Genomic DNA, 17,168 nt, shown 5'->3' with positions numbered 1-17,168 from the left:
GGCCCAACTATCAACTACTAATTTGTAATTTTTTAACCCTTCACCCCATTCTCCCAGCCTCCTAACCTCCCCTCTGACCATCACTAAATTGTCCACTATATTTGTGAGCCTGTTTTTGATTAGTTTGTTCTTTTTGTTCCACATTTAAGTGAAATCATATGGTATTTATCTTTCTCTGTCTGACTTATTTCACTCAGCATAATAACCTCTAGGTCCCTCCATGTCGTTGCAAATGGTAGGATTTCATTTTTTTTAATGGCTGAGTGATATTCCATTGTATATATGAACCATAATTTCTTTATCCAATCATCTGTTGATAGGCGTTTAGGTTACTTCCATAAGTTGGCTATTGTAAATGTGCTGCTATGAATATTGGAGTGCATAGATCTTTATGAATTATTGCTTTGGTTTTCTTCGGATAAATACCCAGAAGTGCAATTGCTGGGTCAAAAGGTATATCCGTTTGTAATTTTTTGAGAAACCTTCATACTGTTTTCCATAGTGGCTGTACCAATTTGCAATCCCACCAAAAATGTATGAGGGTTCCCTTTTCTCCACATCCTCGCCAACACTTGCTGTTTTTTGATTTATTGATGATAGCCATTCTGACAGGTGTGAGGTGACACTGTGGTTTTAATTTGCTTTTCTCTGATGATTAGCGACCTTGAGCATCTTTTCATATGTCTGTTAGCCATCTGTATTTCCTCTTTGGAGAAGTATCCGTTCAGGTCTTCTGCCCATTTTTTAATTGGATTGTTTGTTTTTTTGTTGTTGAGTTGTATAAGTTCTTTATCAATTTTGGGTATTAACCCTTTATGAGATGTATCATTAGCGAATATCTTCTCCCAGTCAGTTGTCTTTTTGTTTTGTTGATGGTTTCCTTTGCTGTACAAAAATTTTTTAGTATATGCTAATTTTTTTAAATGCCAGTGATTTTCTTAGCTCCTATAAGCAAATGATTCTTGCGTGTACAAGTAGACAGTGGTTTGTGATGTTTCCAAAAAGAGTAGAATAAAGTTTTGCTTCGTGTCACAAGCTATCCCAGAGTTACACCAATAAATAGGAAAGTACCTTGGAGCAAGCTGTCACTTAACAACTAAGGATGTTAGCTATAAACTGAGCAATAAGGTTCCTGTTGTGCATGGGAACACCTGTCATCTGCCATCCCCTGCCGTGTATTTGCAGAAGAATAAACACAGGCAATTCATCTTGCTTCTTCCTTACCTTTTAGAGTCAACAAAACAAGGAGCCAGTATGAATATTTGCAGACCCTTTTGTTATGTGAATCTCAGTGTTTGCCACTGCCACCCATACTCTGGAGCTTAATTTAGCTAAACCCCAACCCAGGGCTGGTGCCCCTCTAAGGGCCACCAGTGACAGTGAGCTCAAAAGATATGGTTGTGAAACATTCTTGCTGAAGTGGTATCTAGAGGAAAAAGTACTATATAAGTACTATATATAATTGCTTTACATAAAGATTTATTTGATTTTTTTTATGTTGTAGAGAGTTGAAATTCGTATCAACAGCTTATATTAAAATACATCTATGACAACACTGAATTCTTTTAACAGACTTAGAAGAAGCTATAAAAACACCTGACTGTTCCAGTGGACCAGTGAGAGAGGAAAGAGGTGATCTTATCAAATTTTACAATACAGTCTATGTAGGAAGAGTGAAGTCATTTGCATTGAAATATGACTTGTCAAATCAGGACCATATGGTATGTTTTATATTTTGCTTCTTTATTAATATCTATAGTCATAGTTGGGCTGCTGTGAGTTTATTTTACTAGATAAGTATTTCGGAGTTAAAGCCTCTCATGCATTATATATATGAGAGAAAATATACAATTCATTAGAGAGTGATTAAGGCTATGATACAACAGAGACCAGAGGAAATCATGGAAATTTTATCCATACTGTGATGATGTTGTTAGAAATTATGTATCCATATGGGCAAGGACTAGATGGGAACACAGAAAAACGAAAAAAAAAATTTATTCTGTGAATTTTTTCTCTTGTTTTTGATTTCAGTTGTTAACATTTATAAGATGAACGTTTTTCTCAAGATAAAGAGAAAAGAAAATAAATAGACCTGAATTATAAATAGAGGCAGCACGAAGAAATTTTTATGCAGACCCTAGATTTGGCAGTACAAGCAGGCCTGTAAAAGTAGTATTACCAGTATATAAACTGAGTTGGTTCCCAGTAGACCAGACTTTAGTTATAAGAAAGCAGGACCTAGTAGAAGCTCCATCCAGCCAGTAGCCACATATGTTTATCCGTGGGTCTCTCTACATTTCTCTCATTCCTTTCAAAGGATATGATGTGTGTGACTATCCATCCTCAGAGGCCATGACTGCTCATCCTTTTCCATCAGTTCTACCTCTCATCATACTGTGAATATCTCTATCATCAGGCAATTAGTTTTATTAGCTTTAAGTAAAGAAATAATAATTAAGGAGCCATCTTCATTTATTCTTAGATTGGAAACATCATATAGACAATTAAAGAAAAGTACAGTCCTTGCTGACCTAACTCTATTTCTAAATCTTTTGCATTTCAATATAAAATCTTAACCATTTCATTAACAGATTTGTTCCATGTTGGATTCATCCCACTGACTCATAGAATTCTCTGCCTCTTTTTTTCTTCTTTGCTACATTTTTGGTTCTGGGTATATGTACGTGGAGAGAGATTCTTATTGCAAATGTTGGGACATTGATTACTCTTTGCCCCTACTTTCTGAGTATGGGTGTGAGGTTCCTATGCTCCTGGCTTACTGCTTCTGCTATGTTACCCGTGAAGGACAATGGACCATTGCTTTGCTATTTTTCAGCTATAAATAACTGACTTCTAACTAGGAGATGCCAATAAGAATAAAAATATGGTGGAATTTAAAAAGAGAACAAAAACTTTTATCTTAAAACTTACTTTTGGGTTGTTTCAGATGGAAGCTCCACCTCTTTCTCCTTTTCCTCATATTAAGCAACAGCCAGGCTCACCACGCCGCATTTCCCAGCAGCACTCTGTTTATGTTTCCCCACACAAGAATGGGTCAGGCCTTACACCCAGGAGTGCTCTGCTGTATAAATTCAATGGCAGCCCCTCTAAGGTAAGGTGCACACAAACTTTACTCCAGAACAACTTATGTGCATGTGTTAAAAATTGGATTTCATATTACCAGTTATTTATCTTTAATCTTGTTCTTTTTTTCTTTATCTTTTTTTTTTTTTTTTTTGCAGTTACTACTAATAAATATGAACTGTTAACTATGACAAGTTTCCTGTGATCAAGAGCAGTGTATTCAGTTGGCGTAGTTTAATCCATTACTATTGATACGGTATTGGGAGTGTTCACTGCAAGAGACCGGTGTCTCCCATCTCAAGCATGATTTTGAGAAGGGACTAGTAACTAGGCAACAGCTACAAGTGGTCAGACATGGGGAACATTAAGTTTAAAGAAAGGCCTTGAAAGAGAGTTTATTTGGTGGATGGCAACAAGGATAGTAAAAAGTCTAAAGACAGAAGCCTCCTCTTATTTACACAGACAACTCTGTGGTCATCTCTAGCTTTATTCCTGTACAGTGGTGAAGATGTGACAGGACATGATTGCTGTTTTCAGATATTTCATGGGCTATCAAGCAGATGTGTTCAGTATGTCTCCAGAAGCCAGAATCACTTACCAACTGGAAGAAATTATAGTAACTGGACAAATTGTAACTCAGTCCAAATACAATGGCAGCTCCTTAACTCATTTGTTTCTCCTTCAGTTCCATAAACATCTGTTGAGTTCTTACTCTACTTAGCAAACAAAGCTGACTGAGATGTAGCACCTCACAGCTTGCATTTCTTCCTCATAGAAGTTGATTTCCTATAAGGATGTTTAGAAGAGATTCTTGCCTGAAATAAAAAATGGGAGCAATCGGCCTCTAAGGCAGTAATTTCAAAACCATAGTTTAGAAGCAGTTGGGGATCTTGTTGAACACAGATATCTATCCCGTAGACCTACCGAATCTGAAAGCTCTGGCAGGCAGTTTCTTTAGACCAGAGTTCCCCAACCTCCAGGCCATAGCTGATACCAATCCTTGGCCTGTTAGGAACTGGGCCACACAGGAGGAGGTGAGCAGCTAGTGAGTGAGCAAAGCTTCATCTGTATTTGCAGCCACTCCCCAGCACTAGCACCACCGCCTCAGCTCCACCTCAGATCATCAGGCATCAGATTCTCATAGGAGCACTGGTCCCTGGTGCCAAAAAGGTTGATGACTATGAAACACAGCCTTCAGGAAACACTTCTGTAAGGCCTTGCTACCAAGAGTGTGGTTTACAGACCAGCAACATCAGCATCACCTGGGAGCATTATAGAAATGCAGACTCTCAGGCCTCACACCAGCCCTACTGAATCTAAATCTGCATTTTAACAAGATCCCCAGATGCATAGTAGGCACATTAAAGTTTGCTCCAGGAAGAGGTTCTCAAACTTTAAGGAGCATTAGAATCACCTGGAGGGCTAGATAAAACATAGATTGCTGGGCCCCACCCCAAAAGTGTTTGATTCAGTAGGTATAGGGTGAGGCCTGAGAGTTTGTATTCCTAATAAGTTCTTAGGTGCTTTTGCTGCATCTGGTCTGGTTTCCACATTTTGAGAACTGCTGCTCTAAGGTAAACCCAATATTTAAAACCACCTGAAAAGATTAGTTCTAATTACCCTTATTAGGTCAGCCTTGATTCAAAAAATAATCTCTACCCCAGTATTTAGCTTTGGAAAGAGGATAGAGAGCAGGAAAAAGCAGTTCGCTTAGTTCTTTGCTGCCATTTCCCCCTTTTCCCCTTTTACTCACACGTGTCCTCTATTTTTGCAGAGTTTGAAAGATATCAACAACATGATAAGGCAAGGTGAACAGAAAACCAAGAAGCGAGCGATAGCCATTGATGGTGATACAGAATCCCCTGCCAAACGCCTCTGTCAAGAAAATGATGATATTTTACTTAAAAGACTACAGGATGTTGTCAGTGAAAGGGCAAATCATTAGTGCCCTTCCTGTTTCTGTAATAAAAGCACTTTGAGGTCGTTTTGCAGAAAGCACTTTCAGATTGTTTTGCTCTATCCTTCAAAACTTTCAGCCCTATAGATGATAACTATCACTGAATCTTAAAAATTACACCAAAATGATGCCCTTTTTTTTACATTTATCCAAAATGTAGTTGATAGAGATGTATTTTCAGTTAGATTGAAAAGGAATGTTTTAAGTGCCTTTTAAACATATTAACAGTACTAGAATTTTTTAAACGTTTGTTCCTTGGGTTAGTTTTTAAGATGAAGTAAGAAGAAACCTCTTAATTTTTTAGCTTACTTTTTAAAATAATCAAATGTCTCCTGTGTTTTGTAATATGAGGATAAATAACCTATTTTTGGTAAGTGCACTTTGAGATATTTGTGTTCTCAATTTAATGTTGAGTAGGATTTGGTTCCCATAGCACGTGGGTCAGAGGATGATGCACCAGCCTGCCTCTGACCCACTGTGGCAACTCCACATCCAGGTGCCACTACCGTTCTGGGTTATCTAGATCCCTTCTCCTGCCCTTCCTCTCTTTGAGTATATGCAGATTTGTACCTCAGCCCATGCACTACCCACCACTCTTTGCTTTCCAACCGTAAGCCTTCTTAGCCTGGTGTCACAACCTAATAAAAGGGGTATTTGCTCCTTTTTAAAACTACTATCATTTTATTTTTCTGAACCATTAACTTAATTATACATGACTATATTATATTTGAGAATTATATATAATTCTCAAAACAGGAAGCTGCTTCTCAAGCCAATAGAATAAAATTCAGATAAGAGCTATTAGAAATCAAATTTCCTGTTAGTTGGGTAGCAGCATGATAATGTGTGAGATACTGATTTGAGGTCATCATAAGATTAGTCATTCTCATTGTCTAGTTGAGTCCCTGAGAATAGTTAAACCTTTTTCAAAACCACATTAATATCCGCATACCTTATGGTGTATATCAGTATATATTACTTCCCCCTCTTTGTTCTCAGTATTATTGGTGCGTTGTGAGTTTCCCATTAGGATCTGAGCTCTGGGGCCCTTACGGATATTTTCCAGTACTACGTAGGGGGTGCAGCTTTCCAAAAAAGTCAGCTGTTCAATATTCACTTTTTCTATTGTGTTTTCAGAATCTGGAAGGACATGGATAAGCCATTCTTAATTATTTTTGAGAAAAAGTTATCAAATGTATATATTTTGACTGAAAATCTTATTTTTTAAAATGCAAAGTGTTTAACTTATGTCTAACCCTGGCTAATTTGAATTAATCTAATTCTTGGCTGTAAATTAGTAATTGTCATGAATTTTATTTTTAAATTGTAAGGAAAAATGTGATTTTGATCTGTAAATTACATCCACTTTTTTCGTGTGTAGTATCTACACATATAAGCCAAATAACATCAAATGTGTCTTGAGTCCTTGTATATATTTTTATGTACCTTTAAGTATTGTGTCATTTTCATCTTCATTATTGATGTGCAAATATAAGTGAGCATTTGTACATTGACTATATAAGAAACTCTGGCCTTTTTTTAAATCAGTTTTCAAGATGATATTAATGTATGTAAAATTATTAATAAACCATTGGAATTTTCGAGATTATTGAAAAGACTATATTTGTGCTCTTTTCTATGTGGCTAGAAGCAATTCTACAGCCATCTAGAATCTACATCTCTTTAAATATCTACTTAATATCTTTTAAATATTTAATGTAACTTAAAAGTTAATGTTCCTGGTGTTTTCCGTGGACTGAGGAGAATGGGGGAGTGAATGCCTGCTTCATGAGTACAGGGGTTTCCTTTTGGGGCGATGGAAATATTTTAGAACTTAATATAGGTAGTGGTTGCATAACATTATGAATTTACTAAATGACCCTGAATTTTACACTTTAAATGGTTAGTTTCATGATAGGTGAATTCACCTCAATTTAAAAAATGCCTTAGACACATACAAAGAAACAGGATTGTTTCAAGGTCTTAGAATGAATACGTGGACCAAATTATATTGAATTAAGGAAAAGGTTTTTTACTCTCAGGAGTAAAAAGTATATTTTTAAAGTATATTTCTTTCAAGTATATTTCTCCAGATGAAACTCACAGCTTAAAACATTTTTTCTAATTAAAATTTTTATTTGGTTAGATTATATTAAATCAGGTTTTTTAAAAAAGAAAAAATATTTCTTTTTTGGGGGGGTGTCCTTTGCAGTATTTTCACTAACACAACAAACAATATTAGCTGCCCACTCTGTTCTTGGCCCTTTGCTAGGTGCTAGATATATAAACATGAACCAGGCAGAAGTCCTGTCCTCAAGATATAATAATTGTAGCCCATTAATATAATGTGATAAATGTAGTACTAGAGCTGCATGCTCTTTTTCTGTATTTAATAGAGCAATGGCGTGAGCACCGAAGAGGGAATGATTCACTCTGACTGGGTGTTTCTGGGAATCTAAACTCACCTGAAAAGGAAACTAAATGGTAATTTAGTCCTTAGGGATGAACAACTTTGCCAAGGCAATAAAAGTATTCAGAGAACACAACCCGTGCAAAGGCCCAGAAGCATGAAGGTACTGTAGGTTTGGGAATTGCAGGTCCCTTAGTAAGGCTGAAGTGTAGTGTACATAAGCAAAAGTGTGATGCAAAGTAGGGCTGGAAAGGTAGTTAGGGCCTTCCACAGATGGGCTTTCTAAGCCATGTTAAGGAACTTAGGCTTGATCATTTCCACTGGTTCTCAACATTGGCTACAACTTGGGATCTTTGAAAAACACATCCATGGATGAGTCCCTCCCCCAGAGATTTCTGATTTAATTGGTTTGGGGAACTGTTTAGCATCAGGATTTTCCTTTTTTTAATTTTTTAACACCCACAGCACCTGGTATTCCTAGGTGGTCTCCCATCTGAGTACTAACCAGGCCTGACCCTGCTTAGCTTCCAAGATCAGACGAGATCAAGCACGTTCAAGGTGGCACGACTATAGTTGCATCAGGATTTTTAAATACTCCCTAGGTGAGCACCTAAGGTTGAGAACCACTGCCATAGGCCACGGAGATTCACTAAAGAGGTTGTAATTTTCAGTGGCTAATGACAAAATTTGATATTTATTTTAGAGCAGCAATTCCTTAACTTGTCCAAGGATAAGGATTACTTGAGATACATATTAACAATACAGATTCCTAGGCCCAAACCTTGACTAATGGAATGATAATCACCAGGGAAAGTACCTAGGAATTTTGTTTTTAACCTCAGTTCCAAGTGATCTTCACCCACAGATCAAGTTAGAGACCTGGCAGTGCTTCTCAAACTTTAATGAATTTAAGAAGCACCTGGGTCTAGGGGCATGCCACCCTGAACAAGCCCGATCCTTTTTGATCTCGAAAGCTACGCAGGGTCCGGCCTGGTTAAGACTTGGATAGGAGACCACCTAGGAAGACTAGGTCCTGTAGGCGTAAAAAAAAAAAAAAAATTGAAAATAAGGGATTGTAAGCTAACAAGGTCTTAGCAATCTGCGAAGTCAACCAAGGGTTGTCTCACCTAAAAAAAAAAAATCACCTGGGTTTGTTAATCGTGTTAAAAACGCAGTCTACTTCAGTAGATCTGGGGTTAGGCCTAAGATTCTGCTTTTCTAACAAACTCCCACATGATGCCATTGCTGCTAGTCAAAGGACTACACTTTGAATAGCAAAGTTTAGAAATCTGGAAGATGTGCAGAGGATGAAATAGAAGACGGTTAGACTGATAGATGAGAAATTAGGTTAGTCATTCTTAACTTAGGGTAATTTTGCCCCCTTATTGGACATTTGGCAATGACTGGAGACATTTTTGCTGTTTTCATTGTCACAACTGGGTGGGGGTAGGAGTGAGGGCTGCTACTGGCATCCAGTGGGTAGAAGCCAGGGATAGTGCTAAATATTCTACAATGCACAGGACAGCCAGGCCCCCATGACAAAGAATTATCCAGCCCTAAGTGTCAGTACTGCCAGTCCTTGAATTAAGTAAACACCTAGGCAAGAAGCACTATACACTTTAAGATACTGGTAGTGGGGCCAGAAGAAGAAGTACAGAGGATCATCTAACTCGGGCCGTATGGGTTCCCAGACAGGGTTGACTTCTTAAGGAAGATGACTTTCCAGGAAAGATTAATGGTAATAGATTCCAGGCCGGGTGACTAATACACAAGTAAGATTATTTGGCATCAGTGACAGACTCAATATATTAAGAGAAGAAAATAACTCCTGAGGTTTTAGATCCTATATCTAGGCAGTGGTTTCATCAAATTTCCCAATGGTAAGAGTCACCTTTGAGGACTTATTAACCGATGAGATTCAACAGCGTGGTGCACAAACAGTTTTGTTAAGTATCCCAGGCTGTTCTGATCAGGGAAGTTCAGAAAGTACTAGCCTAGAGTCCAGCAGAGGAGTATAATGGCCAAGAGTGTGAATGGCCAGGTTCAAATATCCTCCCTGACTCTGTACCACCAAACGAAGGAAGACTTCACTATTTACTTACCTCAGTTAAGTCATCAACACTTCGGGAAATAATTGATTTATTATAGAAAATAACATCATTGTAGAAAAAAATAGAATATATAGAATCAAAAAATAAAAACTACATTCCCACCACTCAGGTCACCTTTAAATTTTTTTAAAATTCTTTAGTACAATTATTTTTCACATGAAGGAAATTGTGCACCTCTTAAATTGCATACTATGATGACTTTTTCCAGCTTTACTGAGGTATGATCTACATAGAATAAAGTGCACCTTAATGTAAAGTTTGATGAATTTTAGTAATTGTATAGAGTTATATAACTACCACCACAATCCATGTAGAGAACATTTCCATCACTTTAAAAAGTTTTCTTGTGCCTTTGGATCTTCTCTTCCTCCCCCACATCCTCCCCACTACACCCCCAGGCGACTATTGGTCTGCTTTTTGTCAGTTTAGTTTTGCCTTTTCTAGAATTTTATATACAAGTGTATGTACGCACAGTATGTAGTCTTTTGTATCTGAGTTCTGCCACTTAGTATAATGTTTCTGAGATTCGTGTTGTATGTGTAAATATTTCTTTTTATTGATGAGTAATTTCCATACAATGGGTATACCACAATTTTCATTCACCAGTGATGGGCATTTGGGTTTTTTCAAATTTTGGTCTATTAATAACCATGAACATTTGCATGCAAGTCTTTGAACATATATTTTTATTTCTCTTTTATTCCCTCTTTAGCTGGATGGCTGGGCCAAATGGTAAGCATATGTTGAATTTCATAAGATAATTGCCATGTCCTTTTTCAAAGTGAACCATTTTCTGTTCCCATCAGTAGTGTGTAAGAGTTCCATTTGCTCCACATCACAGCCACCTCTTGATGTGAATCTTCCTAGACTTTTTTCAATGCATATGTTATAAATTTTTTAGGTAAAAATGAATCATATATATCACTTAATATATCAGAGTCATCGTTGTAATATCTAAATTATACTTCTCTGGACAATTCTAATGCTTGTGTTCCAGTGTCTGAATGTACCATTATTTATATTATTTTATCATCAAAGAAAGAAAGATTTAAAGGGTTTGGGGTGGGTTTTTTTTTTTTTTTTTGGAGGAAGGTTGAATTTGTTTCAGATATTGGCATTTGAAATAAATGTTGTTTAGTGAATCTAATGTTTGCAAAGTTAAGAATCAGGCATCACTTATAACATTATGATGCAGAGTTGTTCAAATACTAAGGATATTCATCACATAATGGAGTACCACATAGGCTCCCTTCATTCATTTGGGTCTCTGCTCAAGTTTCACATCATGGCACGTCTTAGACCAGCCCAGTCTTTCCTATTCTCTTAGCTAGTTTTATTTTTCTCCCCAGCACTTAAAAATCTACTCAAGTATTATCTGCATTCATCACTAATAACTTAGTAATTGCATATATATATAAGCTCCATATAGGTGGTACTTTTTTCTCTGTGATTTTCTCGGAGTGTAGAATGATACACTGAAGGAATTATAAGCTTGACATTTGTTGAATTAATGAGTCGAATGAGGCTTAGCGATGCTTTTTATAATAATTATATCTCACTTATGTTGAGCATTTTCTTTTTTGTTTTTTAAATAATTTTTTATTTTTCAATTACAGTTGACAGACAATATTCTATTAGTTTCGGGTGTATAACATAGTGATTAGACATCTATAAAACTTATGAAGTAATCACCCCGATAAATCTAGTCCCCATCTTACCCCATACATAGTTATTACAATATTATTGACTATATTCCCTATGCTATACTTTACATCCCCATGACTATTTTGTAACTACTAATTTGTACCTCTTAATTCCTTCCCCCACCTTCACCCATCTTGTGTTGAGTATTTTCTATGTGTCAGACTCAATTCTCATAAAACCCTACAATAAAACTGTTTTATAGAAGAGGAAATTAAAGCTTAGAGATTTTAAGTAACTTGCCCAAGGTCACACAATTTAAATCCAAGCATTCTAGTTCCATAGCCCAATTTTTTTAAGTCGGTGAAGTTGAGGGTTTTGTGTGATAAAATATATGTAACATAAAATTCACCATTTAACCATTTTTCTTGTTCACCAAATTTATTGTTGAACATTTATAACACCAGATTATGACAGATTAAGAGGAAAGCAGCAAAAAAATGCTACACATCAATATCTGAGCAGAGACTGAAGACAAATATTCATCTATTAAGTCCTACATTATACTGTTAAAACACAGGTAAAAACTGACCATTTTTAAGTATACAGTTCAGTGATTAACTATATTCACATTGTTGTGCAACCAATCTCCAGAACATTTTCTTCTTGCAGAACTGAAACTCTATACCTGTCAAACCACTTCTCTTTTCCTCTTTCCCCAGCCCCTGGCAACCAACCAGTCTATTGTCTATGAGACTGACTACTCTAGATACCTCAGGTAAGTGAAAACACATGGTATTTGTCCTTCTACGACTGGCCTATGTCACTTAGCATAATGGCCTTAGGGTTCATTCATGTTGTAGCAAGTCAGGATTTCCTTTTAAGTCTGAATAATATTCCATTGTGTGTATGTGTGTGTATCACATTTCGTTTATTCATCGTCAGTGGATACCAGCCCAATTTTTAGTCTGTAAACTCTGATGCATTTTTAGATAATAATCTCAGGGTTACTCAGATTTACAAAACTTTCCCAGGCTTATTTCGTGAAATCCAGCCTGTCTTATTCCTCAAGCTTCTCTCTTCCTTTGCCTTGAAAGCATTCACATTTGTTGTTTTTGGAGATCTTCCCAATCCTGTCATACACAGAAGGAACTCAGCTTGTTGAAAGATTTCCGTGTTCCAATGACAATCTTCTCCCTTTACTCGATCCTTCTCTTCCAAATCCTCTGTGAAATGTGAAATAAAATGGAGTAATTTAAAAGGCTTAAAATGGGGCTAGGAGACCTTTAAGGAAGTGGGTCTTATGTAGATCTTCACCAGATGGAACATAAAATTTTGACCTAGGCACAACCATAAAATTCCAGAACAAGAACATCTGCAACTTGTCACAGGGATGGACTTTTACTTAGTGGTAGCCCCTATTAATCATTTGTATTTAGCCAAGCTTAATTTTCCATTGCCAGCACCAATTAAAATTCTTTGTGAATAACTTACGCAAACCTCCCCTTTTTGCCTTTAAAAACATCTGGCTATTGTTTCCCAGCAGGACATTGTTTGGGTTTGCTCTGATTGCAGTTTCTTTTAATACCAAATAAACACTTTTCCTTTTCTTTGCACGAGTTTTGCATCCTGACAATTTAGGTTAACATCTCCCAGATGCTTCCTGGGAACCCTAAGTTCCTTGCCTTTACTGTGCCTTCCATAAACTTCCTACCTTAGAAGGCTTAGCATCACTTTCCATCAATGCCCTGAGGATTCACCCGTCCCCAAGGAACACAGTTCTCCTCTTCCTCAGAATCTAGTGCCGATTTTTCCCCTGATACTCAGAACGTATTAGATCAGGGAAGTTCACTTCCCTGCAGTCACCTCAAGTGTAAATGACACAGCTCTTCTGTAGGGATAAATTGAGGTTTTCAGTCTTGCAAAAAAGGCAAATAAGAGAATCTTAAACACTACTCTACTTATTGGTCGGCTTTAACTCACAAAATAGGTAAATATAATATGCTTGTTCTGCAAATGCAACTCCAAAGACAAATTCTCGAGACCCATCCAGGTTACTGGCTCTAAGCTCCACCTTTTTAGAAATTCTGAAAATATTTTTCTTGTTAATCACAGTGATTAACAAGTCCGGAGCACAGGAGCACCTTCAGACCTTCTCCTTGAGATGAAGGTCAAATTTTTAAATGAGAAAGATCACTATGTAAATAAGATATTTAACTCTGAGGAAGGAACATAGAAAAATAATAGAAGGCTTCTGTAACACTTGAATGATATGTACGTTGTCAATAACGATAGCACACTCGGAGTATGTGTGAGACTTTATAATACGTGATATCCAATAGCACAGGGGTTCTTGGTAATAACCAACTCTGTGGCCATCAGAAGCCTGGGGCATGAAGATTAGGAACGACTAAATCAAAATGTCCAACTTTAGGCAATCAGCGCGGGAATACAAACATGTTGGCTGTGAGTCTTAATCTGCTAGGGCTGCCTTAACAAAATACTACAGACTGAGTGGCTTAAACAATGGAAATTTATTTTCTCACAGTCAACACTGGTAGTTAAAGATCAAGGTGCCAGCACAGTTGGTTTATGGTAAGACCTCCCTTCTCGACTTCCAGATGGTCACCTTCTTGCTGTGTCCTCACATGGCCTTTCCTCTGTGTACAGACAGGGAAAAGGAGAGAGCTCTGTTGTCTCTTATAAGGATTACAGTCCTGTTTGTTGGATTAGGGCCCCGCCCACATGACCTCATTTAACCTTAATCGTCTCTTTAAAGTCCCTGTCTCCAAATACAGTCACTTTGGAGGGTAGGGCTTTGGCACATAACTCAGTGGGAAGGGGAACACAATGACACAATTCAGTCCATAACACTGTGGGGTCCACTCAATGAATGGCAAGGAATTTCTCAGAGAAAAGAATCTTTGTGAATTTGGCTGACAGTTGTATTCACTAGGGACAGTGGTGATGCAGGACAGGGCAAAAACCCCCGAGTTGGGGGAGACCAAGCCTTGCACCGAGAGAAGAAGAGAGGTTTTTGGCAGAAGATGTAGAAAGAATTCAAACACACGCCAAAATCTGAATCGAAAAGAAAGTTTTCTGGAGAAGGGGTAACTAATACGCCATAGACAGAGCGCGGTCTCCTCTCAGAGGCAGAGAATGAGAGAGCCAAAGAGAGGCTCAGAGGGACAGAGACAATAGAGACGAGGACAGTGAAAGAGACAGAGTAAAGGCACTGAGAGGGACAGAGTAAAGACAGTGAGAGAAATGGAGAGAAAGGCATTGAGAAGGACCCCCAGTGTTCAGGGAATTCAGTTCATGTATTATTCTTTAGTTCCTGTGCCTTACAGTTTAAAGACTTAGTTTACCCATCTCCTTTGATACGGCATACAGTAAGAAAGGATAAGAGTATGTAGTGCAAGAAAGTAAGAATATGTAGCTCGAAAGTCCTGCTGGCAGTTCCCAGTCTTTAATCTACAGGTTCCCCCTTGTTTTAGCCATAGAGAATGAATTCTTTTATTTTGTATAGGGCAGCCACTTGATGGCTCTGTTTTTCCTGTTTCCCCTTCACAGGTGAGGGAAATGGGTTGTTAGCAATCCCAGCAGAAATCTTCCTTTGTTCAGTAGGTGTCCTACTGGCCTGGCTACAGGGCTGATCAGCATATTGCAGTCTTTGAATGTAGCTTGATTTAACACTAGGTCCCTTGCCTCCTCCCTACATAAGTAATGATGGATCAGACTAGATTGGATTGGACACAAATACCACTACAAGGAAAAAAATCAGCCAGGTAACACTGGATATCTGAGAGAGCCATGGCAGATACTGAAGTTGTGAAGTGTATCAGGGATGTTGTTTATCAGCTAGAAATGAGAGAAAATCTAAAAATTCAAAACACCCACACAAAAGAAAATTCGGCTCACGCTGGCTTAAAAACTAAGGAAGTTTATTGGCTCATGTAGCTAGAAGTACAAAGACAAGGTGAGTTTTTGGGTTAGTTAATCAAATGGCTGAGTATTTTCATCAAAGACCCAAGGTCTGTCCATGGTACTGGCTTCGAACTAAAGCTTATCCCCTAACGACTTTAAGATAGCTAACCATAGTAATGGCAAATCCCCACCCACTCTGCTTTTTTTAAAATTGTAGCTAAGGGGCTCTCAAGCAAATCTATGTTGGAATAAGACTGACCGATGTAACTACCATTTGAATTTAGGTGACAATGCTATGTTTGAAATATGAGTTGAGATTGGCTCTTAGCAATGAATTCTAAAAAGATCCATAAGCTATTTTTTTACCCAGGATACCCCAGCCCATAAAGTCTAGCCACTGTCTTATGTGTTAGAGCATCCCTACCCCCAAATACATGGTCACCCCACCATAAACACAGAGCCACTTATAGAGAGTCACGATAAGCTAAACTCTAGGATGGGATGGCCTGTGACTGCCTAAGAGCGTTAGTGTAATAGAATGAAATGTTTGGTCTGGTATCTCTGATTCCATCTTGTTCAAGCCTGTTTTATCCTCATTGCCTTTAGAATAATAGCTCCTGCCTAGTCTTACATGTTGACATGTTAATCAGAGGAATTCTGCTTGAGGTTTGAAGAACTGAGGGAAGTTTGTATTATTTCTCAAAGATTTGCAGAACCCCACAGCAATTAGCATAATCTTCCTTAGACCTTTATGGAAGCCCAGATATCTGTGGTGGTCAATCACCTTTTTCTTTCTTTCTTTTTTTTTTAGATTCAACTGCACGTATTTATTGGTTTCATAGAAATATTTTAAATAAACTTTACTTTTTAGAACAGTTTCAGATTTACAGAAAAATAAGGATAGTACAGAGTTCTCATTAATTTAACACCCAGTTCCCCTGTTATTAACAGCTTACATTAGTAAGGTATATTTGTTACAACTTATGAACCAATAACGATACATTATTATTAAAGTCCAAAAAGAATTAAAGTCCATACTTTACTCATATTTCCTCAGTCTTTACCTAATTTCTTTTTTCTGTTCTGTCCCATGTTATATTTAGTCATCATGTTTTCTTAGGCTCCTCTTGACTGTGATAGTTTCTCAGACTCTTGTTTTTGATGACATTGACAGTTCTGAAGAGTATTGGTCAGGAACATTGTAGGATGCCCTTTATTGGAATTTTTAAAAATAATTTAAATTTTTTTTCAATTATATCTGACATACAATATTGTATTAGTTTCAGGTGTACAACATAGTGATTAGACATTTATATAATTTATGAAGCAATCACCCTGATAAGTCTAGTACCCATCCAACACCATACATAGTTACTATATTGTTGACTATTCCCCATGCTGTATTTTATATCCCATGACTGTTTTTATAACAGGCAATTTGCACATTTTTATCCCTTTTCTCTTTTCATCCATCTCTCCCATTCCACCTCCATCTGGCAACCATCAAAATATTCTCTTTATCTATGAATTTGTTTCTGTTTTGTTTGTTTGTTTATTTTGTTTTTCAGATTCCACATATAACTGAAATTATATGGTCTTTGTCTTTGTCTGACTTATTTCACTTAGTATAATATCCTCTAAGTCCATCTATGTTGTTGCAAAAGGCAAGATTTCATTCTTTTTAATGGCTGAATAATGTTAATTTAATCTATTTACATTTAAAGTAATCATTGATAGGTAAGTAATTATTGCCATTTTATTATTCATAGTGTTGATCTTATTTGCTTCTTCTTCTTAAAGAAGTCCCTTTAACATTTCCTTTTATTTATTTTTTTTAGGCGAGGAAACCCTTGGTTGACCTCACGGATTGCAAGGAACTTGTCAGCTTACGATCCTTTTTTTTGTTTGTTTTAGTTTTTACGCCTACAGCACCTTGTCTTCCTAGGTGGTCTCCCATCCAAGTACTAACCAGGCCCGACCCTGTTTAGCTTCCGAGATCAGACGAGATCTGGCATGTTCAAGGTGGCATGGCCGT

General features: G+C 37.3%; 1 protein-coding gene and 2 pseudogenes across 2 annotated transcripts in view; 1 reads left to right on the top strand and 2 right to left on the bottom strand.

Annotated features, from left to right (window-relative positions):
• Positions 1-6,655, top strand: part of RBL1 (RB transcriptional corepressor like 1) — a 53,446-nt gene extending 46,791 nt beyond the window's left edge. For both annotated transcript variants that reach the window (XM_006921794.3, XM_006921793.3), the window contains exons 20-22: positions 1,573-1,721; positions 2,951-3,115; positions 4,862-6,655. In XM_006921794.3, the coding sequence (XP_006921856.1) occupies positions 1,573-1,721; positions 2,951-3,115; positions 4,862-5,032 (485 nt within the window). In that variant the 3' untranslated portion in view covers positions 5,033-6,655. The remainder of the gene's footprint in view (positions 1-1,572; positions 1,722-2,950; positions 3,116-4,861) is intronic.
• Positions 6,656-7,910: 1,255 nt separating this feature from the next.
• Positions 7,911-8,029, bottom strand: LOC112471243 (annotated as a pseudogene).
• Positions 8,030-17,053: 9,024 nt separating this feature from the next.
• Positions 17,054-17,168, bottom strand: LOC112471173 (annotated as a pseudogene).

Source organism: Pteropus alecto, unplaced genomic scaffold (genome assembly GCF_000325575.1).
Source record: "Pteropus alecto unplaced genomic scaffold, ASM32557v1 scaffold45, whole genome shotgun sequence".
Lineage (NCBI taxonomy): Eukaryota > Metazoa > Chordata > Mammalia > Chiroptera > Pteropodidae > Pteropus > Pteropus alecto.
The sequence above is the reverse complement of the archived record's forward strand: the minus strand, read 5'-3'. Positions and strand labels throughout refer to the sequence as shown.